Source organism: Pseudovirgaria hyperparasitica (assembly GCF_010093815.1).
Source record: "Pseudovirgaria hyperparasitica strain CBS 121739 unplaced genomic scaffold EJ05scaffold_13, whole genome shotgun sequence".
In the NCBI taxonomy this organism is placed as follows: Eukaryota; Fungi; Ascomycota; class Dothideomycetes; order Acrospermales; family Acrospermaceae; genus Pseudovirgaria; species Pseudovirgaria hyperparasitica.
In genome coordinates, this window is record NW_022985561.1 from 778,375 (window position 1) to 804,007 (window position 25,633).

At 50.2% G+C, this 25,633-nt stretch overlaps 9 protein-coding genes across 9 annotated transcripts; 3 read left to right on the forward strand and 6 right to left on the reverse strand.

Annotated features, from left to right (window-relative positions):
• Positions 1 to 1,477: 1,477 nt before the first annotated feature.
• EJ05DRAFT_488314 (uncharacterized protein) lies at positions 1,478 to 1,980 on the reverse strand (the record flags this gene model as incomplete). Its single annotated transcript, XM_033745699.1, has 2 exons — positions 1,478 to 1,661; positions 1,736 to 1,980. 2 exons carry the CDS (start codon positions 1,978 to 1,980, stop codon positions 1,478 to 1,480), a joined length of 429 nt encoding a protein of 142 aa, XP_033598021.1.
• Positions 1,981 to 2,592: 612 nt separating this feature from the next.
• On the reverse strand, positions 2,593 to 3,531 carry EJ05DRAFT_503028 (uncharacterized protein; the record flags this gene model as incomplete). The annotated part of the gene is made up of 2 exons (XM_033747355.1): positions 2,593 to 3,214; positions 3,272 to 3,531. The coding sequence occupies 2 exons, from the start codon at positions 3,529 to 3,531 to the stop codon at positions 2,593 to 2,595; spliced, it is 882 nt and encodes a 293-aa protein (XP_033598022.1).
• A 1,965-nt stretch (positions 3,532 to 5,496) lies between these two features.
• On the forward strand, positions 5,497 to 7,847 carry EJ05DRAFT_494026 (general substrate transporter; the record flags this gene model as incomplete). The annotated part of the gene is made up of 7 exons (XM_033746160.1): positions 5,497 to 5,513; positions 5,578 to 5,671; positions 5,802 to 6,603; positions 6,666 to 6,948; positions 6,995 to 7,086; positions 7,143 to 7,402; positions 7,683 to 7,847. The coding sequence occupies 7 exons, from the start codon at positions 5,497 to 5,499 to the stop codon at positions 7,845 to 7,847; spliced, it is 1,713 nt and encodes a 570-aa protein (XP_033598023.1).
• Positions 7,848 to 9,065: 1,218 nt separating this feature from the next.
• Positions 9,066 to 10,521, forward strand: EJ05DRAFT_540272 (short chain dehydrogenase/reductase family protein-like protein; the record flags this gene model as incomplete). The annotated part of the gene is made up of 5 exons (XM_033749589.1): positions 9,066 to 9,358; positions 9,413 to 9,498; positions 9,546 to 9,710; positions 9,766 to 9,836; positions 9,886 to 10,521. The coding sequence occupies 5 exons, from the start codon at positions 9,066 to 9,068 to the stop codon at positions 10,420 to 10,422; spliced, it is 1,152 nt and encodes a 383-aa protein (XP_033598024.1). The 3' UTR covers positions 10,423 to 10,521.
• Positions 10,522 to 11,215: 694 nt separating this feature from the next.
• EJ05DRAFT_503033 (kinase-like protein) lies at positions 11,216 to 12,835 on the reverse strand (the record flags this gene model as incomplete). The annotated part of the gene is made up of 2 exons (XM_033747356.1): positions 11,216 to 11,973; positions 12,028 to 12,835. 2 exons carry the CDS (start codon positions 12,833 to 12,835, stop codon positions 11,216 to 11,218), a joined length of 1,566 nt encoding a protein of 521 aa, XP_033598025.1.
• A 1,615-nt stretch (positions 12,836 to 14,450) lies between these two features.
• EJ05DRAFT_513066 (kinase-like protein) lies at positions 14,451 to 16,597 on the reverse strand. Its single transcript, XM_033748394.1, has 2 exons — positions 15,682 to 16,597; positions 14,451 to 15,622 (listed from the first exon to the last, which is right to left on the reverse strand). Exons 1-2 carry the CDS (start codon positions 16,331 to 16,333, stop codon positions 14,865 to 14,867), a joined length of 1,410 nt encoding a protein of 469 aa, XP_033598026.1. The 5' UTR covers positions 16,334 to 16,597; the 3' UTR covers positions 14,451 to 14,864.
• Positions 16,598 to 17,340: 743 nt separating this feature from the next.
• On the reverse strand, positions 17,341 to 21,315 carry EJ05DRAFT_467741 (P-loop containing nucleoside triphosphate hydrolase protein; the record flags this gene model as incomplete). The annotated part of the gene is made up of 2 exons (XM_033742856.1): positions 20,931 to 21,315; positions 17,341 to 20,865 (listed from the first exon to the last, which is right to left on the reverse strand). The coding sequence occupies exons 1-2, from the start codon at positions 21,150 to 21,152 to the stop codon at positions 17,341 to 17,343; spliced, it is 3,747 nt and encodes a 1,248-aa protein (XP_033598027.1). The 5' UTR covers positions 21,153 to 21,315.
• A 135-nt stretch (positions 21,316 to 21,450) lies between these two features.
• On the forward strand, positions 21,451 to 22,647 carry EJ05DRAFT_540275 (uncharacterized protein). The gene is made up of 2 exons (XM_033749590.1): positions 21,451 to 21,761; positions 21,888 to 22,647. The coding sequence occupies exons 1-2, from the start codon at positions 21,582 to 21,584 to the stop codon at positions 22,272 to 22,274; spliced, it is 567 nt and encodes a 188-aa protein (XP_033598028.1). The 5' UTR covers positions 21,451 to 21,581; the 3' UTR covers positions 22,275 to 22,647.
• EJ05DRAFT_478551 (Actin, gamma) lies at positions 22,423 to 24,318 on the reverse strand. Its single transcript, XM_033744482.1, has 7 exons — positions 24,250 to 24,318; positions 24,141 to 24,171; positions 23,938 to 23,993; positions 23,809 to 23,839; positions 22,979 to 23,750; positions 22,696 to 22,929; positions 22,423 to 22,647 (listed from the first exon to the last, which is right to left on the reverse strand). Exons 1-6 carry the CDS (start codon positions 24,254 to 24,256, stop codon positions 22,699 to 22,701), a joined length of 1,128 nt encoding a protein of 375 aa, XP_033598029.1. The 5' UTR covers positions 24,257 to 24,318; the 3' UTR covers positions 22,423 to 22,647; positions 22,696 to 22,698.
• Positions 24,319 to 25,633: the final 1,315 nt, after the last annotated feature.

Below are 25,633 nucleotides of genomic sequence, written 5' to 3' on the forward strand. Positions count from 1 at the left end.
TAGACTGGGGTCCTGATTTATGCTTCTGGGCGGCTCGAGTAGGATTCTGATACTCTCTTGCCGCGAAATGGGTTCATGATAAGGAAGATGCGAATGGGCTAACGAAGAACTCTTTGGACGTCGTTGAGATCTGATTAAGATCGAGTCGCTCGCATGTCGCTATGCGACACCAATTGTTCGACAATATCCAGTAGCCAGTATGGAGACCTCTTGAACAGAAGAAATCTAGCGATAAGGTCTGTGTATCAATTCTAGTCTTGCCCCTTTCCCCATCCCCGTGTAGCTCGATTTTTCTGCAAAGGGTGTCCTGCAGTATCGGTGCCTTGTATTTCCATTATTTCCCCTATCACAAGTTCACAACTAATTTTTCTCCTTTCGTTCTGCTCGCGGGGATGATTTTCTTCTCCGCTGCCTCGTCAGTATCAAGATCACATATCTCCATCTACCCGTCAGTGGTGTCATTGAGTACTTCATTGATAATTGCGACTCCTGGGCCCGTCTGTCACAGACAGAGTATTCCTCGACATCTGTGACCAAGGTTTCTCATTCGGCGTGTCTTCTTTTCCAACATTTCCTCCGAGGCAAACTGAAGTAGATCAAAGTCTAGCTCTACAGGTTTGCGGCGCAGCAGTGACTCCTTGAAAAGTGGCGCTCGAGAGATACGATGGAAACACTTCGGAATGTCAGTTGTGTCAGAAACGCGCCGGTGTTGGACATCTTGACCATCTCTGACCTTCAGACCTCACGCGAGTGACCTCAAATGAGGTTGTTGTATTTATATGCGGTGGCAAGGAAGAATTTATGGAGATGTGCTGCGCCGTAGACGAACATTGTGTTACAACGGAGAGAATGACGATTCGATTTCGCATTCATACAACGCCATTGTGTCACTATGTCATCGAATTCAACACTTCTTACAGATGTTGACCTTAATTCCCCCTCCTGCCTACGAACTCACGTGGTCTCAACCACTGTGTAACTTCAATTGATGGCACTCTATATAGCTAGCATAGCTTTCTGACTCGGCTGCGGGCATGTCTTATTAGACGATCAACGTTTTCTAGGAAGACTGTGATACAACAGTACGGTGTATTAGGATGCATATCAATGATCAACTATCACATAAAAGTGATTCTTCTTTAGCTTCAAGTACCTAAAGCGCGAATAATTCACACATTGTATAGAACCTGATATTCCCCAGACTTACAGCGTAAATCTTTTACCGTTAGCAATTAGGAATCGCTTCTTTTTCAGCTGGACCTAGACTTCCACTATTCAGGGACAAAACAATCTCGCCATTGTTCAAGGGGATTCAATAATTCACCTCCTTCAGTCGACGAAACGGAGTTCATGTCTGATGGATGAGCAAAGCCCCATCTCACTGACGTAGCTCCCGAAGAAGGATCACAACAGGCACTCACACAGCATCTATACTCAACAGAGAAATCCACTTCATATTGCTCCATCTACCCACATATCAGCGTTCCAAAGCTAACTCAGCAACCGCATCCTGAAACTCCTTCACGCCCTCCAGCACCCTCTTCTTCCGCGCTTCATCAACCACATATCTATGCTCCAGAATCTTCATCTGCTCCCTCGCCTCCCGCATTCTCTTCTTCTTCTTGCTCATCGGCTGACACGCCGCACTATCAAGCCGAACCCTGGATAGCACATCGCGTTAGTTAACACTTATTCCATACCGGGACACAAATTCACGATGCGATGATACGCTCACAGTTTTCCGGTCGCGAGATCGAGCGCGCAACTGTCGATGATGCAGCCCAGGCTCTCGAGGAGGGCGGCGTGATCTGGGTCGGTCTCTAGGTGGGTGTTGAGCTCGGAAGCGCCGGCGAAGGTCTTGTCGGCGCAGGAGGGAGCGGGGCATATATGCTCGCAGGTGGTGAGTGTGATGAAGGTGTTCTTAGGGGGCGGCCAGGTGGAGAAGCCGAGAGGAGTGGTTGGGTGGCAGTTGCAGGGCATTTCGGTTGATGTGATGAGTTTTGGGGAATGTTGAAGATGGGATCTGGTGGGATTTGGCGGGATGAACTTGAGGTATGTAAGAAGGCAAGTATCGACTGTATTTGCAAAGACATACGCTTTTTGTGGGATACGCGTTGGAGGGTGGTTGATAAGGACACAACTGTGTTCACTTCTAAAATGTCGATTAGCTGGAGGGGTATGTGTACCTGATGAGGGGCATAGAATTGAGACAAAGTCGTTGATCCGTATATACAGCCTCATGTTATCATATAGAGAATATCATCACCATGTGGTATTATGTGACTATCGATTGTCTGTCTTCGAGTTCTCTGGAGTTTAATTATGGACCTGAATTTTTAGTACAAACAACGAGTTGTGGTACTATCAACAGTGCTTGACATGGCGTCTTGACGTGGGAAAAGCGGCATGAGGAGTTGAGACAGATGTATAGAAACATACAAGATGAGTTCACCAGATTTCATTCCATTTGCTTTTGCTTTTACAGTCAGACACACAGTTCAACACGGTGTGGTGCTTAGTACGCTGTGAACAGCTCTACTACCCCTTACATTCATTACCCACACATCCCGAGTGACTCCCTCAAGTTGTCTTCTACTCGAGAATCATAGGAAGAGAGGATTGGTGCTCAGTGATGTGTTCCGTCTTCATCCCAGTCGAATTCCCCATGTTGAGGGTCTTCATATCTCTCACAAGGTTCGCAGCCTCCTGCCTTTCAGATCTTGTCATGCGTTTCGCCCTAACCCTCTTTTGCTTCAGAAATTTGCTGCCTGGTTCGTATTTGCCTCGATTAGGCTTGTTGTCGTGAACAGTAAGACCTTCGAACAGCCCTGCTATATCATTTGGTGTGCTCGGAGGAGGAGGTCGAGTTAGCTTGATGGTGTTGGCTCCAGTCTTTCTTGGACCATGACATGGAACACGTTTAGGTAAGACACCTCGACTTCTAGCTCTCGCAGCTGCCTTGTTCTGCCTTCGGTCAATGATCTTTCTCTTCCTTTCTGCCTCCATAGTCCAGAACACGTCGTCAAGTGCTTGGCATTTGCCTGGTACAAAGCTCTCATGACTTTCCAGCTTCTGAAATTCCAGCAGGGCAAGAGGATTATTGGTTCCATCCAGGTGTCGGCCCAACCTACGTGAAGCGGCTCTCTGGATTCGACGCTTTTGACGCGCCTTCCTGGATGACGCAAAGGATGCCTTCGCATCACGGAAACTGACTCTGCACAATGTCAGGAATTCTTCCAAACAAACGATAAGGTAGCATTGGAGATTATACTTTTCACCTGTGTCTGCATCAATAGAATCTTCATCCAGTCTCACTCCGATGCTGTTAAGATCCAACCCATGTACGTTGGCGACATGGCGGCGAAGTTTCAGAGGCGTGCCGAACTTGTGTTTCTTCGGTGGACCCTTCAGACACACCTCGAAGCCACAATGTAGTTCACAGGACTTAATAGTGAGAGCCTCCCCAGCACAGAGTGACCACCCTTCGTAGCAACCGTTCTGGTCCTTCTTGGAATGACATACACAAGGCATGATGGATGAATAGCAAGAGAAAGGGGCTGACGATCGTGGTGGGACGTGTGAGGTGAAGAGAATACGGAAAGGTTCAGGAATTCGGGTTGACGGAAAGTGGGATAAGAGAGTCGGATGCGTACCGACTAGTCCTGTAAAATACGGGACTACCGATGTAATATTGAAAATGTTGCTTTGGGCATGGTACTCGATGCCTTGGCGTATGGTAAAGCAGTCGGTGAATGTTCTCTTGTGAACAGTGATAACAAAGCACGGCCCGTGCGTCCCCAGGCCTTGAGGTCGTCAGTCCTAATCGGGCTTCTGGACAATTTATATTCTAGGTCACAGACTCTACACCTTTTTTCATCTGGTTGGGTGCTTGGAGGAAACCTATGAGAGTATGAACGTGTGACTTTGTGCTCGGCATGTTCTTTCTGGCCTTTTGGTCCGTTTCTGCGTTTTACCAAGAATCATTCCACCGCCACACAATACGATCCACCGGCATTTGACCCAATCAGTTCGTCAAGTACTTCAACAGTAGGAATGAATGAATTGGATCTGTGACAATAGGGAAACACAGCGGGAGTCTGTCCGCTGTCCAGGGAAACAGTGAGCAGAGACAGTCTCGCCTTTGCCGTCAGCTATGTCTGTCACCCAATGGCAGGCAACAGCCATATGTAACAGCCCGACATACGGATGTTAAGGAGATAACGGTAGAATGAGTAGAGGAGACGGCGAGGAGCTATGATAAGAAGGTGTGATGAGCGAGAGTTCAACACCTAGAACGAATAATAGACTGTATAAGATGGAAGAGAATGGTGAACAGAAGAGCAGAAAAAGAGTGTAGATACGAGAGCACAAGCTCCCATACGCTGGAAGAGCCTAATCAAAGTTCAGTAACGCATGTGATTGTTTGTCTAAACAATGAATCATAGTCTGCGAAAGGAGGACATGTTGCGAATGCACTCGAGTTGCTGACCAGAACTGCGTCGCGTAATCACGGGGACGTTAGACACCGAGTCAAATCCAGAACTCTGTCTGCTCAGTCTCAGTATAGTTGTCAAATATTCGATGATCAATCCGACTGGTATCGACTGTCTGAAAGGATACCGTTGGATTTGTTGCCTTGACACCTTAGGCAGCAGTGGTCTACTGGTTCAACGGCATCGCGAAACCACTTTGCTGCAATAACTCAAAGTTGACAGATCTGGATGAACATCTTGCATCTCCAGTAACGTCACCCCTTTGAATCTTAGTCTTTCCGTATCCGATAGCCATCTGCAGTCGTATTGGCTTGAACATGTTGAAACGACCACTATCTGCCGAGTAGTTCGCGATCCGCAGCATCGACGACAGTGAGCAACGTCGTACTTGCATCTGAGAAGCCCCTAGTAATACAGAAAGGGAATTTGTTCTTGAAATTTCGGTCGAGTAAGATATGTACGACGTACTGATCGCTCAAAATCTCGGCCCAAGGCGTGTCACGACTTGTAGTCTTCGTCTTGGTACGACCTGTGGCCGCGTCCACCGTCCAAAGACTTCTCCGCATTCTGAAACGCCACGGCCACTTCACAGCAACGACGGCGCTAGACCCATCGAGATGACGCCGTGCACTCCGCCCTGTGATATTGGCGATAAAAACTTTGCAGGCGCAGATGGAAGTGCTGTGGAAAAGCCAAGTGCCCAAGATACGCTGCCAATGCGAGCGGCTTGGGTTGTGACGCACGACGACTTGGCCGTCGTAGAGCAGAACCTGGGGAAGGAACTAGCCGAACATCATATAACTTCCACATTTCCGGGCATCGTGGCATTCTCTCTTCATACCTATCATCTCACAGTCCTAGCGAATCTCCTCGAATCAATCTGTCTCTGTATCTCTAACTTAGGTCCTACGCGGCACTCGAAGTACTGTTGCTGACCCCTATCAAACATTATCGCAAGTGTCCGCACCTCAATCGACCTTGCGTCGTCTTTTCTACCTCTGCTATGGGTCTGGGCAAAGTGTACGTGAAGCAGTGGCGGCATGACCTGAGCGAACATTTGAATAATTCTGATCCTGATCGATAGATCTGTCCGCGTCAATGGGGCCGACTGTGGCATTGAAGCGATCATGTTGGGTGTCATTACGTCCATTGGGGGATTCCTGTTCGGCTATGATACTGTATGTACATACAGTGCTTGGACGTCAGTCTGGTGGCACTGTAGCAGAAGGGAACTGCTAGAAAGACCACCAGGCTCACGCACTGTCACTGTATATCTCCATACTGGAAGGAGCATTCTGACATACATAGGGCCAAATCTCTGCAATGCTGCTCTTCAGAGACTTTATCGCACGTTTTGGACAGCGGCAACCTGACGGCACAGTTGCATTCGACACCATCATCTCTTCTCTTCTGGTCTCACTGATGAGTATCGGTACTCTCATCGGCGCTCTTTCTGGCGCCTACACGGCCGACTGGTGGGGTCGTCGTCGGAGCTTGAGCTTTGGAGTCGTGATATTCATCGTTGGAAACGTCATTCAGATCACTGCCATGAATTCCTGGGTCCATATGACGGTTGGCCGTTTTGTTGCTGGTCTTGGGGTAGGCAATATGAGTGTTGGTGTCCCGATGTTCCAAAGCGAGTGCTGCCCTCGCGAGATTCGTGGAGCTGTTGTGGCATCATACCAGCTCATGATTACGATTGGTATCCTGGTGGCGAACGCGATCAATTACGGCGTCCGAACTTTCCAAGACGACTCTGCGTCCTGGCGAATCGTCATTGGTCTTGGTATCGGTTTTTCGCTCCCTCTTGGAATCGGAATTCTATTCTCGCCTGAAAGTCCGAGATGGCTAGCTGGACGTGGTCGTTGGGAAGAATCGCGTATGGCGCTGGCGCGTCTCCGGGGTCTGAAGGATGACCCACACAATATGCTCGTGGAGAGTGACTACAATGAAATGACGACCTCGATCGTGGAGCAAAACAAAGCAGGAGAAGGTACTTGGCTCGAGTGCTTCACTGGACAGCCCTCCCAGATCCCACGTCTGGTGTATAGAACATTCCTGGGCCTTGCTATCCATTTTCTTCAGCAATGGACGGGCGTGAACTACTTCTGTAAGTCAACCAACTCTCGCACCTCACCCTAAACGTATAGAATTCCCACTGATCTCGAAAAGTCTACTACGGAGCGACCATATTTAGATCAGCCGGTATCCAAGATCCTATCATGACGCAGCTCATCCTTGGTGCCGTCAACGTTATCATGACTTTCCCTGGATTGTACATTGTGGAACGCCTTGGTCGTCGAACACCACTCTTCTATGGAGCATTGTGGCAGGCAGCGTGGCTGCTCATCTTCGCTGCTGTTGGTGTCGCTCGACCACCTACGGAGTTCCAGAGTTCGGGCGTAGTCATGATTGTTGCGGCTTGTATGTTCATTGCATCGTTTGCAATGACCTGGTAAGTGCTCCGTCCGAGGCGACATGATTAAACTAAGAGAGTGTAGGGGGCCATTCGCGTGGGTTGTTATCGGAGAGACATTCCCTCTACGTACTAGGGCAAAGCAAGCTAGTTTGGCAACTGCTGGTAATTGGCTAGGTAAGGGCTCCGCAAAGGAAATGCTCACGGAATCACGATAGGCTGACAGGTCGCAGGCAACTTCATGATCGCATTCCTCACTCCATTCGCAAACAGGGGGATCAGCTACGCCTTCGGCTTCGTTTTCTTTGGAACCAATCTTGCCGGTGCACTACTGGTATACTTTTTCCTCTTTGAAACAAAATCACTCTCCCTGGAGAACGTTGATGCGATGTACTCCGACACATCGTTGATGCCACGGAAGAGCAGCAAGTGGGTTCCGGAAGGGTATATAGATCGCAACATTCGTGATGAAAGATCATGGAGAGCTTCGAAGGTGGGAAAACAAGACGGCGTGAAGGATACAATTAGCGATGGCTCCGGGGAGGGCACGCCTTCAACCGCACGGACAGAGCACAACGAGAAGGTCTGATCGTCGAAATGGAGGTATCCGTTTTCCTGCTATGGTTTTGAGCCAAGAGATCCAGACTGCTGGGATCAGGCAAATTAGAATTCAACTCCTCGCGGCCACAATGAACAGATCACAATGGATTCGATATGTCCTTGAGTTTTTAGTCTGCATTTGGTGAGCGCTATCTTTCAGAACTCTAAGCCAGCCCTCTCGCGCTTACCTCTCAAATCTCATCCTCCTCTTCGTCGAAATCATCCTCACTTCCCATGTCATACAAGATTCGCCCTCCTTCCCCCACGCCCTCATCTTTCTGCGCATCGAAGTACGGCAGAACCACGCCCTCTCGGTCCCTTCGCTGCTTCTCCGTTAATCCTAAATTAAAAGTCGTATCCATCCCCTGCTCTACCTCCTTTTCGTCCTCGGCAGGAGTTCGATAAAGTGGATGATCCTCCAGTAGAATCACCCTCTCCTTGCCCATGCCCATAAGAGACTTCTTACTCGCTGATACCTCGGACGCTACGGATAATCCTGACGATGTCGATGGAAGAAAAAACCACTCCCTCACGCCCCGTCCCGATTTGCGCCGATACTCCATCTCGACCACAACGCCGCGCGTGTCGTTCGCGCCGAGACTGCTCACCACGCCGTCAATTTCAGCTGCCAGGCCAAACACGGGAGCGGGCAGCGAGCGGTCGCGGGCGGCCTTTTCGGCGAGCAGGTGCGCGAGAGAGTGCGTGGTCATGAGAGTCGTGGCGAGGTAGGTCAGGACAGTGAGATCGTCGGGGACGTAAGGGGTACTGGTGGTGGTGCGGACGATGTCGGAGTGATATGTTGCGACGAGGGATGTGGTGGGTGAGATCAGGGCGGAGAGGGTGGCGGGGAGGTTGGAAGTGGTTGCGGCGAGGGCGTTTATGGAGTCGAGGATGAAGATTGTTTCTGTCAGCGGGTTAGTAAGAGTGGGATGATAGATTGATTTGCTATGTACTTTGGCCGGAAGGGGTTATGTGTAAGGAGGTTTGTTTTTGGAAATCGGCGAGGGGGAGACGTGACGCGGTGATGAATGCATCAACGTCTGCTGGCTTGCGGAGAGTTTCGAATGATATGAAGACGATCTTTGTCTTTGCGAGCTACAGCTCAGATTAATATATGTGGGTTATAAGTAGCGACATCAAAGTACCTTTGCTCTACGAATGATCTCTTGCACTAACAGCTTTCCAGATTGCTCCAGAGAGTCAATGACAACAGTGAATGGCGATACATTATCGCGACCATTCAACAACTTCGATATCAGCAGCAGATTATGCGTGCGCCTGTATTGAAGCTGACTTGTACGAGACATAATGATCACTACAAGAATCGCCGGAACAGGAAAGATTCTTGATATATCTTTGATACACACGTGATCGAAAACTCAAAGTCTTGGCACTCCCCGCCCGGACATAGCAGCTCCACTGCCTAACCCCCGCTCCGCCAATGTTGGTCTACTATATACACCTCAGCGCACGCACTATGAAGTCCCGAGCGCGTCGCAGATCTTGTCGCGCCTCACCATGATACAGCGAAGACCCTCAAAGCTTACGTTGGCGAGATGACAACCTCGTCTGCTGCGGCAGCATCTTCAAAGCCTCCTCGCCCGCGATCTCCACACTTTCCCCCACACAATGCTCCCCGCGTGTGGCTCCTCGTACACGGTACTTCGCCTATCAACATTGCTCTAGCCCGGAAGGTCATTGAGTATGGAGACTATGTTGTAGCAGGCGTGCTACCAGTGGAGTATGAGCGGGACGAGGAGAGGATGTCGGAGTTCAAGGAGTTTCTGGAAGAGGCTAAGAGGACGGAGAGGTGGAGGGAGAGGCTGAGGGTTGTGGGACTGGATGCAAGGTACATATCTGCTGGACACCCTCACCGCGGAAGAGTCGGTTTGACATAGTATAGAGTTATGGGGCAATGTCAGGCTGCTGTGGCTGAAGCAGTCGAAGCTTTTGGAAGAATTGATGTGCTTCTAGGGAGCACTAGTGAAGGTAGGTGCTTGTCAGGGGAGCTTACGAACAAGTGCTGAGTATAGCAGCTGTTGTTGGAACAATTGAGGAGCTGGCTCAGTCGGCCCGGACACAAGCTGTCGCGCGCGATCAGTTTGAGATCAACTTCTTTGCCAACGTCAATATCATAAAGGCGGTCCTACCGAGCATGAGAGAGAAGAAGAATGGACACATCATCATGCTGACGGCGATAAGTACGTACTATCGCGTGACATTATATCATATAAGCCTTGACTAACCTGGGAATAGCAAGCCATCTTGGCACTCCGGGCCTAGGACTCTACTGTTCGTCTCAATGGGCTATCGAGGGGTATTGCGACGTATGAACCATACCTGGCACCTGTTTGACAAATGCGCTGACCTTCGCAGAGCATCGCATACGAAATCGCTCCGTTCAACATCAAAGTCACCATCGTGCAGCCGAACTTTGAAATCACCGTCCTGACAAACCGCATTACTTCCGTACCCCCTATGCCAGAGTACTCTCCGGACGTGAACCCAGCGCCTTTATCTCGAGAATTACTTAGTGGCATTCTAGACAGACTTGAAGGTAGCAAGGGCGCCGTTGCCACTCCGACAGAGGACTCCACCGCCATGGCAGATGATGCGCCGTCCCCGGCAAGTACTGTGCACAACCCGACCTTGGGCGACCAGCTCTCTACTGAGAATGTAACATCGCTATACCCGCCCCTTGTACCAAGTTTCAAAGACCCGCTCATCGCCGAGACCGTACATGCCCTCACAGCGATTGGCGGTCATGACAATCCTCCAGCGAGGCATATTGTCGGCCTGGAGGGCGTCATGGCCGTCAAGGAGAAGCTGAAGACTGTGAGTGAGGAGCTTGAGGATTTCATAGAGGTCAGCAATGCTGTTGATATAACGAAAGACGAGGAAACGCTAGGATAGGGAGGACAAGCAGGCTCATGGCCGCAAACGGTGTATTAGTAAGGGCATTGTTACATTTAGTTACTCTTCTCGAAATCGACCATGCTATGCGGTTCCTGCATTTTAAGCTTATTTTTGAGACCACAATGAGCGTCAAACATTGAAGCCGATAGGAGTCCCCAATAATGGCCCTATAAGCGGCCAAGCCCACCTAGCGTTCCGTACGAGCGTTCGCATCCTAGTAGCTTATTATTAATACGCAATCCCAGAGGCCTTTCACATGTGGTATAAATTTATAAACTTATGTTTGGTCGCCGAGGTGGACGTAGGAAATCCTGAACTCTGCGTCTATATACTATAACTTTACCGATCACCTAGACCCGTATGTATATGGTGCCATATGCTCCACATTCGCCAGATCCGTGGACTTTAGGTAATACAAACATTCATGTGTACCGCAAGGGCCGTGAGTCCCTAGGCCCCTTTGCCAGCTTCCCCTTTGTAGCTCAACCAAGAACATGTCCGAATGCCACTCCACATATCCTTGCTTTCTCTTCATGATACACTGAGCTTGCAAGCGAGCGGCAATGGCAGTACGGGTGTCCTCGCCACAAACTCGTATCAAATTCGACCCAGGCAGTCGAGCACGACATAAATAACATTACTACTATCATTTGTCATTCGCTCATGAGCAAGAAAGAGCCCAGAGATGCGCTATCCGCATATCGAAGTCATCCATCATAGATGGGCGTGTTATATAACAGGCAAGAAGCACGAAGCGCCATCATACTAATACTTCAGTAACAGTAGAGAGTTACATACGAAACCAAGGATGCTGTAAAGCCTCTTCTGCAGACAATCGATCTTCTGGCTTGTAGCGCAGCAGCTTCTCCAGAAGATCGATAAAGGCCTCCAACTCTTCTGGAGGCGTCTCTCGCTTGCTGAAATCCAACGATCTGGACTCAGGGTTCCAGAATAAGGCGTTCTCCAACTGAGATTTGATTGAAGTGTCTCCGATCCGATGGTGAGCAGGATCGCCAGCCTGAAAAGGCCTATTATTTGCATCTGCATCGACTTCGTCTGTGTAATGTTCTTTTCGAGCTTTCCACGTGGAAGACCACCATGGCTCCGGGAGTTTTCCCAATAACATCACCATATAGAAGAGGTAATCGTCCGTGTCGTTTGCATCGAAAACGTCAATCAGTTTTTGACCTGTGCGTAACTCATATAGACAGTTACCAAGTGCCCACAGGTCGCACCCAACCCCGACATGGCCGTCGAGTACTAGTTCTGGCGGCTGATACACGACTGGTAGACCGATACTATCAGGCGGCGATTTGATCTCAAATGCTTCTCCAAAGTCGATAAGCCGTATTCGGTCACTAATAAAACGGGGATCGACTTTACTAAAATCGACAGGATATACTAAGTATTGGGGAGCAGATGCTGGCGTCTCTGTAGAGGACGTTTTGACGGGATTGATCTCCGGCTGGCCGAGCTTTTCCAATAGATCGGCTTCTGGTAAGTCACCTAGGTCGCGAAGGTCGACGAGAATGTTTTTGGCCGTCAGATCTAACTATATGCATTAGTCATGGTGTCATGTTATTCATTGGAACTGCGTCTCACCTCCATGACAGATTCCATGTTTGTGAAGACAAGCTACGGCTTCAATCGTGTCAAGAGAAGCTTTTCGCATCGCAGCGCTCGAATTGCCAAGGCACGCAAGAGCGTCTACAGCACGAGGCCCAATAAACGGGTACACGAAGCAGTGGTGTGTTCCATTGGGACTCTCCTGTTGAAAAGAGTCCATCGATACACAGAGATGTTTCTTTCCGCGTTCCACCTCAGGAAGAATCTTCAGCAGCTGGACTGCCTCTAGCTCGCCACAATATTCTCTCGAGAGCGCCGCGACGAGAACCTTAATGGCCACGTAATGAGGTGATTCATGATGTAGGTCTCGGCAGAGCCACACGATACCAAAGCCGCCATGACCAAGTTTGTGGATGATGCGATAGCGACCCTGGCATAGCGTTGATCCAAGCTCTGAAGGGCAGTGTCCCCCGTCGTTGTAGTCGTAGATTCGCTCTAGGCCATGAGAGTTCAATGTCAGCCATAGCCGGGGTTCCTCTTCGATGATATTTATATTGTTGCTCGTTGCTTCTGGCGAGGGATCGTTGGTATGCTCATCAACTTCTCCAGCATCTGATTCTGCGGCATCAGGTTCTCCGGCATCAGGTTGTGCGGCATCAGGCTTTCCAGCGTCAGGTTCTCCAGCAAAAATCTTGGCGTCAGACGGACGATAGCCTTCTTCATGACTCTCTGTCGTGAGATCAGCTTCATTGGGCTCCGCTTCGTCCAGATGTCCAGAGTGGTTATGCATTGACGGTGGACTTGTGTTGATATCCTCCTCCACATGTGTATTTTGTAGTGCCATGCTTGGATGGAAAAGGATTCTCGGACGATGAGCTCCCAGAAGACTGGACTACCTTGCGAAAGGTCGGAAATAGAAAGGTCGTAACGAAGAAGAAAGAAGATGTCGATGGTTGGGCAACGGTGCAAACGGCAATCTTGATGGTTTGCCCAGATGCGGTACGTGGACAGATATGTAAGGGTCAGCGCGCGTAAATGGCGCGAACAGTGTAGCTTTCGGTGAAGATGGCAGTCATCTGTGAATTGAAATGTTGTTTGCAAACTTAGCGCCGATAATTTCCTGAAAGCGGTATCTTCACAGACCTCCTCCACCTGCACTGTGCTCGCGCCAAATGACTACATAATACAAGTCCTCGGACTGTGCCGCGTCCAGCGTGTGGTCATTATCAAATGTTGTTCTACTATACCGGAGCATCATGAATTTTCCCTTGTCTGTGGTCAATCACTTGACATGCCAGTCAGAGCAATGAACTTAGACTCTTCGACTTCATCCACCCGACTCCTCTCACGCGTTTACCAGCACAGCACAGCACAGTATTCGTTGGCTTGAGCCTAAACTGCTTAGAAATTCGACTTTGGCCTGACTTTTACAACCTGATCGATTTCGGCGTTGTGGAGACCGAGGGTAACTGTAGTAAGGCGATCTAAGACCAGGGGCAGGTGGATTTTCACGACTTGCCAGAGACTATTGGGAGAAAAGTACTGATGAGAATAGCCAGGAGAAGTGCCTCGATAGCTCTATAGCCTAGTTGCTATGTAGAGTTACACAAGCACATGAAGATCGCTAATGCAGCAGTGCTCTGAGAGCCTCTACTCGGATAGCGATAAAACTTCTGAGTGCTTGACCAATGATCAGACGAGTCGGTAGTGCCCAAGTACAAAGACAACGGTGTGCGAGCCGACAGCGCCCCCAAACTAGCATTCCACAATTCATTGAAGCTCATACATGAATCTCTGATTCCTACACCAATGTCGTATGTTGTTCATTGGAGTAGTCCTTGGTAGGTTGTCAAGAGTACAAACACAAATTTGCAGCTCATCATTCATCTTGTAGGGCTCCTATGTGCTAGGGCTACAGCGACTACGAAAGTCTAGTATTCAAAATGGTTCCCAGGGGATAAGATAAAGGGCGTGGGCAGAAATTCTTTATGACACAACATCAGTTCAAGATTCCGGATCCGACTTCTCTTCTGTTATTTGCCATGTCTGTTGGTAAGGGGTGGGATACTGCCAGGCAATCGAAGTTCGACAGTGAGCCATACTTATATGCAATGAAGCAAATTGTGAAAGATTGCTACTCTTGAGTTCGTGAAAAACAATCGTGTGAGTGGTGTTGGGGAATGGGGCAGCATATGACACCTGATCAACCGGCCACTCCGTTATGCATTCATTCATCGGTACCCAGAAAGCGAGGACTAACACTACTTCAGCGCAGCACATGATCTGGTAAAGATCTACGTGACTATTGCATGAATGGCGATAGGTAGCTATTGCCATGTGATCCGGAATAAATTGCACTCGTAAATATCATGCGTCTCAATGGCTTGTAACACTAAAGTAGGTTCACACCATGCACGTAGATATATAGCACGGATGAGCTGGCTGATTGAATGGCACTAGGATACTATGTCTACATAGACTTGACTTCTAGACAAGGTGCCCTGGTAGCTTCTAGTAGTTTGAACGACTCGAACCATGATACATGAGTTCTACTTCACATCTACATTCACTCTCTGCCTCTTCTTCTCTCCTTTTCCTTATCCTCTCCTACCATTATCTCTACCCTCTAGTTCTGCCGGGTCCTTCTTAGGTCACGGGAGTAGGGCCAAGGAACACACAAATATTCAGTACACTACCATGTGAGAAAAGATCCCCACATCGTTTTGGCCATTCAGTTTGGAAAGGCAAAGTAACATATGAAAGTCTCTAATGCTTATGGTGGATAAAGCAACTGAACTGACGCACACAATAAACGATCACCAACATGACTATCAACTCATAGTGGTCAAGATAACTATGCCACACGTAGTCAATCATTCCGTAACCCAAGGATGCCGAGATACCTCCCGCGCAGTCAACCGTTCCGCAGGATCATACCGAAGGAGCTTTTCTAGCAGGTCCACAAAGCCCTCAAGCTCCTCCGGGGGCGTTATATGTTTACTGAAGTCCATTGAGAGAGTGTCCCAATCCCAGAACAAGTGACCCTTCAATCTAGATCCGATCGACGAAGACTCGTTCGTTCTACTCTCAGGGTCACCAGTCTGCTCTGGCCTATTGTCTGAATCCATTTCATCCGTAAAGCACTCTCGTCGCGCCTTCCAAGTCGTTGACCACCATGGTTCTGGTAGCTTGCCGAGCATTAGTACCAGGTGGTATAGATATTCGTCGATTTCCCCGGAATCGAGAATGTTGATTGGGCGCACCCCAGCACGCATTTCGAAGAGAGTGACTCCTAGAGCCCAGAGATCGCACCCGACACTAACACGTTTATCGAGGACTAGCTCTGGAGGGCAGTACATTGGTGGTAATCCGATATCAGGCGGCAGTGAAAGGATATCGAATGCTTCCCCAAAGTCAATTAGTCGGATGTGCTCTCCTATATAGCGTTTATCGACTTTTCCAAAGTCAATCGGGTAAACCAGATATTGGGGAGCAGTGTCTCTGTTGTGCTTCTCTTCAGTGGCCGTAATTACTGGATTGCGTTGCGGCTCGCCTAGAGCTTGGAATACTTCGGCTTCCGAAAGACCGTCAATTCCTTCTAGCTGAAACAAGATATTTTTGGCTGTCAAGTCTGTCCCGTTTATGAGTAAATGAATGATCTTTGAAAGGTTCAAAAGAAAGATTCCTTACCACCATGACAGATCCCGTTGCGGTGAAGGCAGGCCAGTGCCTGTGATATCTCTAAGACAACCCGTTTCAAGTCGACGATAGACTGTGCTGTATTTCTCGTATCTTCCAGAGCAAGCGGGACAGGTGGTCCTAGGAGAGGATACACAAAGCAGAAGTGATTTCCGTTAGGGCTCCTCTGCTCGAAGAAGTCGATCGCAATGCAGATATGGTTATTCGCCAATTCCTCCTCCGGGATGCGTTTGAGTAGTTCCATGGCCTTTAATTCCCCACAGTCGTCAGTAAGTTCAGCCATTAGGACTTTGACGGCTACGTAGTGGGGGGTCTCGTGTCGTAAGTCTCGACAAAGCCAAACATTGCCAAAACCTCCGTTGCCCAACTTATGAATCACACGGTATCGATCACCATACAGCGTGTTGCCGAGTTCAATAGGGCAGTGACCTCCTTCATTGTAGTCATAGATCGCTTCTAAACGGCTAGGATTCATATCCAGCAAAAGTTCGGATTCTGGATCGAAATCGACTGGTTTCTGATCATCCACGCTGGGTGTCTCGCGGTCTGTCCGAGTGTCGTCATGGATCTGGTCATCGGTAATCTCATTGGTTTCAGCATCTTTCACAATGCGTTCTCTCCTTGCCTTTGAGTCACTGTCCATTTTCACCCTTCGCAGTTCTAGATCAATCCAATGCGAGTTTCTGGTGTTGCATACTTGGTTTGATCAGATCAGGGATAGAAGCTGGAATCGCCCGAGTCCGCGGGTGTTGAAGAGCAGATTATCCAGACGTGGAATAAGCTGCAAAAACGGGAACAGGCGTACAGTTTTGGAGATCTGAATGAAAACCTTGGGCGACAGCACCTTAGATATCAAGATATCAGCTCAGTCTCGAAAGCAGCACAACCCAAAACAGCAATGGCGGTTAAATAAGGCTTATGATAGGATGGGTTTTGCTAAATCAACGTTCACTTATTCTAAGCGCCCGCGCCACCCGAATCATAGCGCTAATCATTCCAGGTTAAGCGCTGGCTGGGTATACCTTGTATCACTCTGCCACTTCTAGTACTATGTTTCCTGAAACTGCATCTCGTTATCGTCAGCTTTATAATCGGCTCATAGATGCTCTGAACGTAGGCATTGCAGTAGATACATGAGCCAGCGTGCACGATGCCTAATGGCATGCGAGCTCTGGTCTCTGGATTGATGTTTTGCATTAGCCGCTCTGCAGCCGCCTAACGATACTATTTGGGCGTCTAGGTTCTCTGCAGTAAAAATGACGGGACCATGAGATATGGGGGATAATTGTAAACGTCGCTTTACTCCGTCGTCCTGACTAACGGACATGGATCATAGATTTTGGTGCTGTATCTATATTAGCATATCATGTAATGAATTCTATCATCAAAATCGAAAGAGACAGACCCCCTGAGCCCCTTGGATTGAAGAGGCACAGGCAAGAGAGGGAAAGGATGAGGATGAAACATGAAGCATGACACTTAACGCATAAAGGCAAACATAGTAAAACATCGATAACAATTCCATGGCAGGTTTACGAGCCATGTCCATAGTCTACCTATCCGTCCCAAACACATCTATACAGAAAGCACCCCCTCCACATTCCAACTCCATACTCCACTCCGCTCCACCACCCCAGTCCCATCCCACCCCTAAACCTCCCTCTCAAAAACCCACCCCTTGCCCTTCATCTTACACTGTACAACACGCCTCAAGCCCAAAGGCCATCCCAGCCCCGCACTCCCCTCGCCCTGCGCCCCCGGCACAACACTCATCCGCACCGTAACCTCTCTCCTCTCCACACCCCCTTCACTAGGCAGATCCACAACCTTACTGCCCACGTCAGGCTTACTGTAGCGCGCGAGCGGCGAGCCGCGCGCAATCAGAGCCAGCTCGTCTCGCGTCAGCGGAGTCAAGGGATGCATGCGGGTCTTGGGCACGACGTCGGTGTGGATGGTGGAGGATGCGGAGCGCTGAAGACGGGCGTAGACGATGAAGATGGGGAGGTTGAACATGGGGGCGGATTTTGAGGATGCGGAGCGGGCGAGGAGGGAGGAAGGGTGGAGATATACGAAAGGAGAGGAGTCTGCGCTTTTGGTGGGGAAGAGAGGGGTGTATGGGACGTCGATGGCGCGTTTGGGGGTTTGCGTGATGCTGGATAGACTGGCGTCTGGGGTGGGTGCGAGGTCAGCGCGGATGGCAACTTGGTCGATGAAGCCGGCGGCGCATATAAGCCTCAGTGAGTTGACTTCTTTTGCTGTCGGCGGGTTGAGCGGCTTGTCGGTGGCCGGGAGGGAGCCGGGATAGTGTGTGCGGATGATGTGAGAGAGTTGGGAACGCAGTTGTGAGGCTTCTTGGAGTGCTTTGTAGCGTAGGAAATGCGCGTCGCAGAACTCTTCGGCGCCGTGGCTTTCTGACGATGCGGCAGCGAAAAGGAAGCCTCCCAGTGCTCGCAACAGCTTTATACAATCAGCAGAGCGGTCCTCTGCGGATGTCAATATGGAATGCGCCTTGCGGTAGCGCCTCATCACTTGTGCTCTCTCAGAGTCCGCTAGATTATCTTCGTTGGTTCTGACTCTGTTCGGATCGTCAGACATATGTGGAGGTAGGTTCAGTTGGTTCTCCTGGATAAACACCTCGGGTATCGACAACGCAGCGACCAAGGCAATGGCCTGCGCGGTCAAATTGTTGCCTTGGCCCATCACAAGCATACGCGAGAACCTAGGATTGAGAGGATACAGCGAGAGCTGGCGGCCGAGCTTGGTGATCTTACCATCAAGAGCTGTTGCACCCAGATACGCAAGCAGCTTTTCTGCCTTGGCGAGACCAGCTCGATCAGGCGGAGTTGGGAACGGGAAGTTGACAATGTGCTGCAGATCCATGGCCTTGAGCTGAAGGACTATGCCCTCGATTGGCGTGCGTAGCAGTTCTGGCAGCGCATGTTCCTGAAAGTCTCGTTCGTAGACGGCAGATGAGTAAAGGCGATAGCAATGTCCTGGACCTGTTCGTCCAGCACGGCCGGCTCTCTGGCTCGCACTAGCTTTGCTGATCCAGCCAATCTCAAAACTCTGAACATTTGTTTCTTCGTCATATGTTCTCTCTTTGGCTCGCCCGCAATCAAAAACATATCGGATGCCAGGTATCGTCAGACTGGTCTCTGCAACGTTCGTGGCTAGTATGATTGCTCGTGAGCCCGCAGGAGGGTCTTCGAATACGCGCATCTGTTGATTTGTAGGGAGCTGCGAATAGAGTGGCAGGATATGTGCCTTTGTAATCGTCCCGTCCGGCTCCTCGCCAATATCGAATTCTTTGTCCTCGTCGTCATCAAGACCCCGAATCTCTGCCTCGTCATCGTCAGAACCGTCATCGTCTTCAAAGTCTGCCTGTCCACCCCCTAAATCGATATCTTCCGTCTCGAGCGATGCTTCCGTTGCTGCCACTCGGACACGAGCATGACTAGTACTGCTTTCTTCCGTCGAAGGAAATGCTTCTCTTAGCCTTTTCGCCAGCGCCATTATCTCATTCTGGCCGGTGAGGAATACAAGTATGCCTCCTTTTGGAAGTTTCTTGTGTCCCCGTGAGACCTTTTGGAAAGCCTCCTCGACGTAGTCTCTGTTAGTTCTGCGCGAGAAGTGCTCTGTGACGGGATACTGACGACCCTCAGCCTGTATCAATGGTGGAGATGCATGTCTGAAGAGCTTTCGATTCTCGGTGAAGTCTGCTATTCGCAAAGTAGCAGACATGATGACGAGTTTCAGCGGTCTGTTCTTTGCGTCTTCCTTGGCCATGTCTGCTCTCAGGTCCACGATTCTGCTCAGCAACCCAATCAGAATGTCCGTGTTGACACTCCTCTCGTGGGCCTCATCAATGACGACAGCCGAATATTTGGTGAGCAAAAAGTCTTGTGCAACTTCCCGTAAGAGCACACCGTCCGTCATGAACTTAATGGCAGTCTTTTCAGTGACTGAGGCGTCGAAGCGGATCTGATGGGCCACTCGGTCTGCTTGGTCGCCCAATTCTACGGCCACACGTTTTGCCATGCTCACAGCTGCGACTCGTCGTGGCTGAGTGACGCCAATCATTCCAGGTGTTGGTCCGCCCTTGGCGCCATATCCAGACTCAAAGAGGAACTGCGGGACCTGTGTTGTTTTACCGCTACCGGTCGCTCCCCATATGACCACAACATCATTGCTGTGTATCGCTTCCATGATCTTCTGTTCCTCTGCTACAACCGGTAGAGCCGCACGCGCTTCTTGTATAGTGGGCGACCGGTTGACCGGAACAGCATATGCTTTGCGCTCGATTTTCGTGGGTTGAAGCTCTTGAGGTAGAGGGTCAGATTCGACAGGACGCGGAGTAAAGTTGCTTGGTCTTGGGAGTGCTGGGAGTGAGCTTGATGCTTGATCATCAGACCTTGCTGAAGGGGTGAAGCCGACGGCCGCATTTCTTGCTTGATCTGCCCATGCCTTGAACGCGGAGGTCCTCGCTTTTTTCGCGACTTTTTCATCCTCGTTGGGGCTGGTGGCGTCACTTTCGTCCCCTTCAGACTCGTCCTCGCTCTCGTCAAACCCTTCGTCGTCAGTATCAGAGCCAGACGAGCTCTCATCTTCTTTGTCCTCATTCGGGTATTCTTCCACCGGTACTCCTCCATCCTCATCCTCATCTTCGTCTTCGTTTTCATCCTCGTCGTTCGAACTGAATCCCTCCCACGGCACTTCCTCCGGCGCCGGTCTCTGAATATACGCCGACACAGGAACCCCTTTCCCACGCTTCCTCTTCTTGATCATCGGCTTTCCGTCCGCGTCTAGTTCGAGCGGTCTCTTCAGTCCACCCCCGAAAGCGCCCGCCTCTTTTGCTACGACCTCAGCCTCCCGATCCGAGCCTTTCATACCACCAGCTGGCTTCTCGGCCTCTTCATGATCATCGTCACCACCGTCATCATCCGAGCCATCATCACCACTGCCATCATCCTCCCTCGCCTGAACAAAAAGCAGCTCTTCATTCTTCTCTACATTGATCCCGAGTCTTCTCTCGCGCGCCGCCCTGCTCAGCGCCTCTCTCTTCGTATCCCTACCACGGCCCAGATTCTTCGCGCTTCGGTAAAGACTCGTGTCGACCCTAGTCTTCTCCAATTGGCGCACAAGTGCCTGATTCTGTTCCTTGCGTAGTTTGTTGTCCTACGACACTGTCAGCCAAACTCTACAGTAATTGTGCAACGCAGGCCAGGAAAGCATATACGCACAATGAACTTCTCCAGCCGCTTTCGCTTCTTGCCCGTTACTTGGCCGCCGTTATCGTCGATTAGCCGGCTCAATTCATGCTTCTTCTGCGCTCTGGCTTTCTGGTCTGCGGGGAGGAGTTCGAGGGTGTTGGAGTCAGGTTCTTGTGCGGCTTGGGGTTTGCTGCCTTGCTCTTCTCGCGCGCGCACCCTGTGCTTGCGTTGGCGTGGTTTGTATGGTGCCATTAGGCTATGTGGTGCATGTGGACGTGGTAGCGGTGGTGGTGGTGGTGGTGGTAGTAGTAGTAGCGCAGGTCATGGATATAAAACCTCAACAATGCAAGACTTGCACAAGAGTACCAGATTCACAGCAGAGAATATCTTCAAACAACCATGGTATCGTTGTCCATCACCCAAACAAACCGTAGATCATATTTTCCCAAAAATCCCCCCAAAAATTCCACCACCCGCAGTTTCCCCGTCGGGGAACACCAACTTATCTCCGCAAGTCTTGGCCACCCAAGATATTTCCAAACCTAGGTATCAAATATATGCATACCCATAAGATAGCCCTATGAACAGCAGCAACAACCTAATACCAATTCCTCCGACACCACGACAATACAAAACCCTATTCTCTCTCTCGCTCCCCACTCGCCCCTCCACAACCCAACAATGACAACCCCAACACCCACACCCACCGACTCCCCCTTCCAAACCCCCCTCACACCCTACCCAGCCCGAACCCTTACCTCAACAGCCACAATCGCAAACACACCCACCGTCTGCACACGCATCGACTTTGCCGATCGAATCCTGCTCACAATCTCACAGGAAGGCCGGTTGGCGTACTGGGTATGTCGATCACAACCCCTCCCTCCCCCTCCCCCTCCCTGAACACATCCCTCCTTCTTCCCTCTCCGACCAAACCACATATAGGATTCAATTAACCAATGACTAACTAACATAAACAAAAAACAGCTCCAAACCCCACTCATAACACCAACACCAGATCCAGACCCATCCTTCTCCTCGAGTCTCTTACCTTCTTCCAACACCGACAACGACGACAGCAATAACAGCAATAACCTCCTCCCTCCAACACACCTTACGCCAACGTCCCTCCTCGGCACACCACCGGCATACCTCTCTACATTCGCACAAACGCTCTGTGCCAAGACTGGGGGCTTGATACTCGAGGCCGCGGCAGCGCAGAGTAACAAGACGGAGCATCGACCGCTCATACTAGGCGTCGGGTTTGCGGGGGCCATGTTGAAGGAGTTACAACAGTCGCAGACTTCGAGTGGACAGAGTAATAGTAGTAGGTTGTTTGGAGAGTTGGTAGGGCTTGTGCTAGGCGTGCTGTGATGAGATTTGGACGGGACAATGGATGAGGGATGATGCATGATGCATGATGGATAATGAAGTCACTGAATACCCAGCCGTCATGTAGAAAAGAACTGCTTCACATATCTAAGCTACAATGTTTCATTGCGTACCAGTGATACTATCTTTGCCGCTCGCTTGTCATCACCACGTAACACATTCCACCGTCCAAACTAGTGCCCGGTTCGCCATTTTAGTCGGGAAAGTAGGAACTGGATCGCATAAAAAAAAAGGAGGGCGAAGTCTTTGGGCCGGGAGCCGATACATGCACAACCATTATGCACATTGTCGGACCCATGACAACCGTGGTAATAGCTGGACGGCTGCTTTTCTATAACCGTACACGAGATGTGATCTAGAATAGTTCAGCAGATGTCATGATTCATGTCTCGAGGGCACGTACAGCTTAGAAGCACTTGCGGTGAACAATGGAAGGACCACTCTCGTCGTACTCTTGCTTTGAGATCCACATCTGTTGGAAGGTAGAGAGCGAGGCCAAGATTGAACCACCGATCCAGACAGAGTATTTGCGCTCTGGCGGGGCGATGATCTTAACCTTCATGGACGACGGAGCAAGAGCGGTGATTTCCTTCTGCATACGGTCGGAGATACCAGGGTACATGGTAGTACCACCAGACTTGGAGGGATTAGCTGTTGTGAGACGGGAGACGCAGTAGATGACGTACCATGACAATGTTACCATATAGATCCTTCCTGACATCGACATCACACTTCATAATGGAGTTGAAGGTGGTGACGTGGATACCGCCGCTCTCAAGACCAAGAACGCTGGGCTGGAAGAGGGCTTCTGGGGCACGGAAGCGCTCGTTGCCGATGGTGATGACTTGTCCGTCAGGAAGCTCGTACGACTTCTCGAGGCTGGAGCTTTGGCTGGCGGTCTGAATTTCTTGGTCAAAGTCAAGAGCGACGTAGCAAAGCTTCTCCTTGATGTCACGGACGATTTCGCGCTCAGCAGTGGTGGAAAAGGTGTAGCCACGCTCAGCAAGAATCTTCATGAGGTAGTCGGTCAAATCACGGCCAGCCATGTCAACACGCGAGATGGCGTGAGGAAGAGCGAAACCTTCATAAATGGGTACAACGTGAGTGACACCGTCACCAGAGTCAAGCACGATACCAGTTGTACGACCGGAAGCGTAAAGCGAAAGAACGGCCTGAATGGAGACGTAGAAGGCGGGCGCGTTGAAAGTCTCAAAGACGATTTGAGTCATCTTTTCACGGTTGGACTTGGGGTTGATGGGAGCCTCGGTCAGGAGAACTGGGTGCTCTTCAGGAGCCACACGCAGCTCGTTGTAGAAGGTGTGATGCCAGATCTTCTCCATGTCGTCCCAGTTGGTTACAACACCGTGTTCGATGGGGTATCTCAGGGTCAGGATACCACGCTTTGACTGTGCCTCATCACCAACATATGAGTCTTTTTGGCCCATACCGATCATGATACTGTACAACATCAGCTTATGAACTTATGGGGTCATGAGTGGCTGGAAGTGGTCATTACCCATGGTGACGGGGACGGCCGACAATGGAGGCTATGCTTTGTCAGTGTCTCTTCTTGTTTTATGTCCTGTTGCTCCAGGTACTGTCCGAGGGGCAGCCAGCAGCCAGCAGGGGAGAGAAAGTAACTTACGGAATACAGCTCGTGGCGCATCATCACCGGCAAAACCGGCCTTACACATACCCGAACTAGAGACATATCAGCATATACTCCACTGTATTTTCGTTCCGAGATGGGGTGTCCTGTCTACGACTGGAATATCGCGCGGATCGACGAGGAGGTATGGCGAATTCTTGAGACCACGGATGATCTCAGGATGAGCTGGAGAGGCTTACCCATTGTCGATGACGAGAGCCGCAACTTCTTCTGTAGAAAGGAAGAGACCAAGTCAGCCAATGTAATATATTTGACGCCACGGAGCGAGCGCGACAGTGATTGACGTACCTTCCATGGTGGATGATTATTAGGAGGTGGGTCGATAGGTAGGAATTCGACGTAGAAAACACAGGTGGGCTGTGCAGATAGGCAGTTAGCGTCTAGGCCGATTAGAGGATGTAATTGAGTGGTTGTTGAGTGGAATGGAAGATGATGAAGGGATCAGAAGTCAACAGTAATGGTCGTGGTTGAGACTTACAGAGATGATGCGAATTCGGAAGCGGAGCGGGTGGTGGGAAAGTGAAATGGACGGTTGAGGCGGAGAGAGGTTCGAGTTTCTCTGTGCGCAGGCGGGAGGGAGGCGAAAGAGTCGGTGCGTTGCTAAGTCAGCCCCTTGCCCAGGTTCTTTCCCTTTTGGGTGCAGTTGTGTGCAGTGTGTTGGGTTAGTTAGTAGTGTCACTATGTGTGTGTGTGCAGTGCAGTGCGGAGAGGATGTTTCTTGGGGGAGACCTTCACCGCAATCAGCTACAGTCAATCTGCCTTAAATATGGACGCTTTGTCAATTGGTTCACAAAGAGGCCTGATAGAAGATGGCAAAGATGTTCTATGCTGCGCCGTCGTTGTAGTCGTGGGCAGCAAGGGTCCTTTTTATCTCTTTGTGTCTTCTCGTAGGCTGCAGCATTACTATGTATAGCTGCTAAATGTTCCCAGTACACAGTACTGTACACGCGTCAAGCTCCTAATAGCGCCACGGCATGATGAATGTGAGGTGTAATCACGGCAAAGGAGAAGTATTTTCCGGTAGGCATCCCTATTTCGCTGTTTAACCTCTCAACAATGTCCCCTATTATCTCAGGGCTCGTCGTCGTCCTCTTCTCATCGTCCTTCTCCATAGCCTCCTCCTAGACAGGGACAGATCACACCAGGGACTGGTTGGGGGGGAGAATGTGGGTAAAGCTGGAGACAATCACAGTATCACACCGCCATCTGTGCAGTGGTGGAATGTGGTTGATGTTCTCCGCCGCAGCATAAAAAAGTGCGTGCGCCTGCATTTTTGGCGATGGCTGGGGTCACGTGAAATGAGGGGTAGCAGTGCCAAGCATACTGAGGGGCGGAGATGGTTGACATGGATCCTGGCCCAATCACGTGCTGGTGCTGTCTCTGCCTGTGTGGGAATCACCCATGCAACAACAAACAGAAAGAATTATACAACTGCTCTCTGATATATAACAGACTTTGACTACTCCGCATCTTTACTCTACTATATAAAAAGCCTTGCTTGGAGGCCCGAGTCGTGTTACCCGTGCTTTGTCGCGTGGCTGGACCCTTATCCTTGCACCCCGTAGAAGCCCATGGTTCGTTCGCGAACATGCAGGAAGCTCTGACTTCACTCCGCAGAGCTTTACCATGAAAATTACTGCAAGATGACTGCAATTCAACAACAACGCGCACT

What these genes read in the sequence shown, in the direction of transcription:
- EJ05DRAFT_478551 (XM_033744482.1), bottom strand. An exon ending in GCTCTCGTCATCGACAATGG is followed by an intron (nt 23,994 to 24,140) that starts GTAAGCCTCTCC and finishes ATATGTCTCTAG; the next exon opens with TTCGGGTATGTGTAAGGCCG. An exon ending in TATATGGTAACATTGTCATG is followed by an intron (nt 22,930 to 22,978) that starts GTACGTCATCTA and finishes AATCCCTCCAAG; the next exon opens with TCTGGTGGTACTACCATGTA.
- EJ05DRAFT_513066 (XM_033748394.1), bottom strand. Translation starts at nt 16,333, where the DNA reads ATGGACAGTGACTCAAAGGCAAGGAGAGAACGCATTGTGAAAGATGCT. An exon ending in CAACGGGATCTGTCATGGTG is followed by an intron (nt 15,623 to 15,681) that starts GTAAGGAATCTT and finishes TAAACGGGACAG; the next exon opens with ACTTGACAGCCAAAAATATC.
- EJ05DRAFT_540275 (XM_033749590.1), top strand. Translation starts at nt 21,582, where the DNA reads ATGACAACCCCAACACCCACACCCACCGACTCCCCCTTCCAAACCCCC. An exon ending in AAGGCCGGTTGGCGTACTGG is followed by an intron (nt 21,762 to 21,887) that starts GTATGTCGATCA and finishes AACAAAAAACAG; the next exon opens with CTCCAAACCCCACTCATAAC.